General features: G+C 39.7%; 1 protein-coding gene across 1 annotated transcript in view; it reads left to right on the forward strand.

Moving 5' to 3' along the window:
- The window catches only part of LOC144767708 (phospholipase A2 inhibitor and Ly6/PLAUR domain-containing protein-like), a 151,704-nt gene extending 146,165 nt beyond the window's left edge, over window positions 1-5,539 (forward strand). The window contains exon 5 of the mRNA XM_078651097.1: window positions 5,388-5,539. Within this exon, the coding sequence (XP_078507223.1) occupies window positions 5,388-5,518 (131 nt within the window). The 3' untranslated portion in view covers window positions 5,519-5,539. The remainder of the gene's footprint in view (window positions 1-5,387) is intronic.
- Window positions 5,540-6,000: the final 461 nt, after the last annotated feature.

A 6,000-nucleotide genomic window follows, 5' to 3' on the forward strand; every position in this document is an offset into this window, starting at 1 on the left:
ATTTCTTCTTTTCACATTCTTTTCTTATTTCATCCTTTTTTCATCCATTACTTATTTATTTCCTCTCTCCTGTGCTCCCCTTCCTGCCTGCATTTATTTTTTGCTGACTTCTTTAATGTATTCCTTCCTTCATCCCTTCCTTTCTTTTAAACAGCACAGTACAGGCACATTTTCTTTCATTTTCTTTAGTTTACAAAGCTGCCTCAAGTCCTCAAATGACCTTTCCAAAAGCTGCATTTTGAGGTGTATATACATTCACTTGGGGGAGGTGGCAGACTTTATGTTATATTTTTGGACCTTCAGTCTGCTTTTAATCTAGCCCCCAGAGAATCTCTGTGGAAGGTATTGGCAGAGATGGAGGTCCCTGAGTATCTTATAGAAGTTTTAACTTGACTACATTCAACCAATTATGCCCAGGTCAGATGCGGGCCCCAGGGTGAACTAACACATCCCATCCCATCCCATATAATCAGGGAGTACAGCAGGGGTGTGCGCTGGCTCCTATCCTCTTCTTCTTATATATTAATGACTAGCTTACCCGTCACGCTTTGCTGCGATCTCAGAAGAAAGGAAATTTAAGGAAACTTGTTATGATAACATTTATTCATTTTAATATGGAAAACATTTTAAAGTGTTGTTTTAATTCTGTTTATTTATTCGAGTGATTGTGGATACGCGTTATTTTTTGTTTTTCTGTCTGGTGCATACAAGAATAAATCAGGAGGTTTTCCGACACATGAGCTGGCCACATACAGTTGTCCATGTGAGAAGCACAGATTCTCCAAATCTAGTCCACACACTTGCAGCGATTGTCCTTGTGCTTTGTTGATGGTCATTGCAAAAGCGAGTCACACCTGAAACTGTAAATGTTCAGTATTGGAAAGATTATGAGGGCCCTGGAGGGCCTGGGGGCCGATATTTAACACATTTTTCTTTTTTTTTCTTTTTCTTTGCCAGAAACCTTTGCGGGAGTGTACTCAACAACTTTTAACACATTTTGTTTTTCGTTTTAAATTTTGTTTTTGCCAGAAACCTTTGCGGGAGTGTACTCAACAACTTCCCAAAGTTTCATGCCGATCAGATGAATGGTGTAGTAATGCATAAAGGACTAAAAGACATACTTTTGTTTTTATATATATAGATTTAGTATCACAGCTTGAGAAAGGTGAGAGTGACGCCCGTCGTCGTGCCTGGGTTAAGATCCCAACCGTATTGTTTGCAGACAACACCCTTTTATTACAAAATTTCCGATAAGACTCTAGATCTCATAGATTGTTTTGGGTCCTTCTGACAGCAGCAGAGGCTGATGATTAACCTCAGCATTTCAAAATACATGGCTTTCAACACCTGCCCAACTACCCATGCAAAACCGACTCTCAGTGGAGTGGCTCTTCTTAAGAGTGTTCAGATATTCGATGATCTGGGAGTTACACTCACATAATGATCTGATTGATTATGCAGATGTGTGGACGCAAACTACATTGTGGGGTTATCTTGAGGGCTCTCCGCGGCTCCTTTTTTTTCATCTGGTGACTGCAGTCCTTGATAAATCAGGCACTAGGAGCCACTCTGTACAGTGGAGAACATTTAGGCTTCGGGGGCACTAGACCCTTAGGGAATATAGAAAATAGTTTTTATGAGGAACCTAAGTAGCTTGCCAGCTAGCACCCCGCTAGTCCCCCTACATTTAGATTATGGCCTTAGATGCATCAGTGTCACAGCTGGGTTAAGACTGCTTTTGATTTGAGATTTAGAAAGCGCAGCAATTGCCCTAAGGCATCAAGGTGCTAGATACCAGTCATCCACACACAGGAAATAGAAAGAGATAGACTCTCCAGCTAGATGCTAGACACAAAAAGCCAGGTTTTAAGAGCTTTTCTGAAGGGGAGCTGAAGGGAGATAGATCTGAGAGCAAGGGGTAGGGAGTTCCAGAGCTTGCTTGCTGCCACCGAGAATGCTCTCTCCCCGGATGTATGACATTACAACGCATGCATTTACATCGCATGCCTTTACAACGTAAGTATTACAACGCAGTCCATTACAACGCATAGTGATTTGGGGTGCTGGATAGTGAATAGTTTAATTTACTATTCCAACTCCAGTCCCCGCGGAGACTAGGGAAGGTTATTGGATAGTAAATTAACCTATTCCCTATCCTAGAGCACCCCCCAGAGCAATGCGTTATAATAGTTTGCATTGTAAAGTTGCGTTGTAAAGGTAGTGCGTTGTAAAAAGTTTCGTTGTAAAGGCTGTTCACCGAGTGCCACCTTTGTGCAGGTTGAGACTGAGTTACCCCAGAGCTCATGACATTTCATATGGCCATAGAGGACCTGTAAGATTGCTTGGCTTCAGAAAATGAAAGACCGGCTGTGCCAGACTGGGTACAAGAATCTTTGGTTTTCCCGACAGATGCTGGGTTAATTTGAAATGTGAGCTAAAAGGCACCTATTGGCGGGTAGTATACGGACAAACAAACTCTATACCCTCTTATGGCCACTTATCGTACTGTTTCTTTTTTATAGTTCAAAGTAGATTACCTCCCGGAAACATTCTTGGATGAGATCAAATTCCACTTTGTAAAGCCTTTCTATGTTAACTTCTTCAAGGGGATCTTGCCTATTTGCTTTTTTACAGTCAAATGGAATTGTTACTCTAGCAATTGTAACAGATTCTGCCTGTTCTGCCCTGAGGTGGTAGAATCGACTGAACATGTCATATTTTTCTCTTCAACATACCTAAGTATCAGAAGAAATAGGATTTGCTGCAATTTGCGGATTGGGAATTTTAGGACTGCATACAGAATTTTAAGAAGTGTTACCAGACAATGCAGTGTTCTCTTCCTCACGATTCTTGATGTACACCTGGAGGCTATTTCTCCTCATTTCGCCATTCTAATGCCTGTTATTATACATCTCAGGCAGCATCAAAAGCAATGGATGTTGCAGTGGAAAGCCCACAGATACACCCACTGCATACCCTTTTCACGCTAAGTGATGCATGTAAAGGGGTAGTATTTACAAGGTGGTGTTAAGCCACAAGAAGTGGCTTATTGCTACTTTGTAAGTATGAAGAAGGGCATATCACCACAAGAACATCGCTAAAAGTAATGTTCCGGTGGTGATATCTTCTTGTAGTTGTCCTAAGAAGATTTCCGATAGTGTGTACCATTTTTGAAGGTTGCCTAGTGTGTGTTCAGTTTTTGAAGGTTGCCTATTGTGTCTGCCGTTTTGTACAGTTTTTATAAATGTGGTGGAAGTGAGGTATTGAGTGTTTGTGAGTAGAGTAGTGTACTCGAATTCTGATGTATGTGACATATTTTGTATACAACTGATGAACACTGTATCACATTTACTATAAGTCACTTGGGTGCAAACACTTATGATGCTTTACCTTTAAATGTAGGAGAATAATGGAGATGTGAAATTCTGTGATACATCTTGTCTAGTTTAATACTACAGCACTTGCAGCCATTTGAAAGAAAAAGGCATTTGTTTCAAGTAGATCATCTAAAAATGTGACAAAATGCATTAGCCTAAAAAATGTGACAAATGCATTGCCCTAAAAAAAATGCAGTATGTGTATCTCTCCAGGATCTATTTGACTGTTTTGCATACGTAGGGGATTATGGGCGCGGTGATTTGTTTTTAGGGTCTACCGAATTACTGTTCACAGGTAAGTCTAATAATTCTGTTCATTAGTTTTTTATGACAAACTCTTTTGTGGTACATATTGAGAATCTTACAACCTGCTTCTTTATGCTTAAAGTAATCAGGAAGATTTCTCAGTTCTTGGAGAGCTGCTCTAGAAAAAACCTATTTCAGGCCCTCATCATCACTAGGTTGAACTATTGCAATTCTTTTTTGTAGAACTGTCATCTAGTTCCGCTAAAAACTACAACTTAACCAGAGTGCTGATTCTGGGGCAGAGCAGGAAAACTAGCATTTCTGTCCATCTTGCTCTCCTTTACTTGCTCCATATGAGCATGTGTTGGTTATTGAAGATCTTATGTTTCTGGGCCATATACAGCCTCACCACTGACTGTTACTTGGCTTCTCTTTTCTGAACCTATCCCCCAACTAGAGACTACCAATGTAGATCTTTACATTATGCTTCCCTACAAGACACACGTATATATCTAACGTAGTCTAAGGTAGAACTCTCCTTGTGAACCAAGATCACTGGGTATAAAACTGCAAAAAAATACGCCCCAAGAGCAGACTAGAGAAAGGCAGAAAATGCAGGTTATGCACCCAGTCACAAACAATCAGTAGCAGCCAGATCAGAATCGACTTAACTGTATGAAATATCTAGTAATTGGTTGAAAGCATGCCCATACAGAATTTTTGAAGGATCATGTTGTTGAAGAATCAGATTGAAGAAGCATTCACCCAATCAGAACTAGGCCCTGCACTTGCACCATTTTCACAGTAGGAACAGCTTTGGCATGGACGACTTGGGGATGGCAAACATGTAGTCATCTGTAGACCGGTGTGAGATGCTTTTATTTTTGTTTGCCTGGAAAGCCAAAGTGAATCTCCCCAAGATTAGCTTCTTCTTACCATGAACTTTAAAAGATAAAACGTTGTTGAGCCCCCATATGTACAATGGGGAGAACAGTTAGAAAAATGCACAATGGTTAAGTAAATGCTATCCTGAACAGCCACAGCAGCTATGATATTACAACACATATATGAAACACTATGCTTTGATAACCACATACCAAGTGATTACCCCTTTAAGTGCACCTGCTGTCTTTCCACTAAAATATACATCACTGATATCCTTATATCTCAGTGTCCTGGCTGTTTGGCACTTATTGCTGTGGAAGTATGCGCTCTTAAAATGTATTGTTAGCCAAGCAAATGATGCCTTAATTCCACTAATATACTTACTGCATACCTGAGAAAATATAAGATAAACTTTGGAAAGAGGTTTTTATTTGTTTAAACTTTTGATTTCTTGTTTTATTGCCCAATCCATCCTTTAGAAAGCTACAATGAACAAATAATGAACAAATAATATAATACTGAAGTGACTTATTGCAGCAAAAGTGTTCATTCTAGAGATGTGTTATTTTCGCCCTTAGAAATTTACCCATCAGGGTATGAGGTTCCGAACAAGTGCAGTCAAAAGCACATTATGTTCTCTTATTATGTTCTTAGTATCATAACTGAACAGAAATAAGTCCATTGTTCTGTGTCTTCTTTATGTAGAAAAAAGTGTCAGTTCAATCATCAAACATGCAAACTATGTGATGTACAGCTTTTCATACTCACACATTATCTCACCCAGTCAAAAATCCATGTTATGTAGAGTTCTACAGTGTTACCAACTTACAAAATACACTAGAGGATGAGAAACTGAGGTGTGCTGTCTTTGTGTTTCAGGTAAACCAGTGAAAAAGCTCAGCATTAAAGGGTGTGCTACCATGGATGCCTGTGATGGTGGACACTTCAACATAGCGTCATCTAAAACATATCAGTATGATGCAAAGTGTATTCCTTCCAATAAAGTTTAAAATGCCCCTTGAAATTTACAATCCATTGTTTTCTCAGTCTTGTTAATCATACGTAGCATCATTGATAATTTACTGTGGTCACCGGAACCATCTTATGCCAAGAGTCAGGTTTTATGAACAGGACAACAGTTTGAACTAACCACATCTCCTTATCACCATCCTGGCGACTAATTAGGCCAAAGTGAAGCACATTGTAAATACACCATGCTGTTTGTGGGCCAATCCCATTTCCATTGGGCCAGCTTTGTCTGTAGGATGGGTTCCACCTGTAGGCACATTGACACATTTAGCATTTATTATCCTTATGTGTATATGTATGTCACTTATAGAGAGGAAATGGAGTGATGTGGATGATAGAGTTTGACAATACAGAGCGGGCAGACAAAGAGGAGATGGAATTTTTGGAACAAGGATACAGCTCTGAGTGGTGAACTTTGAAGAGCCATAAAGATGATAGCGACCATGAGTATATGTTGAACATC

The sequence above is a fragment of the Lissotriton helveticus genome, chromosome 7 (assembly GCF_964261635.1).
Source record: "Lissotriton helveticus chromosome 7, aLisHel1.1, whole genome shotgun sequence".
Lineage (NCBI taxonomy): Eukaryota > Metazoa > Chordata > Amphibia > Caudata > Salamandridae > Lissotriton > Lissotriton helveticus.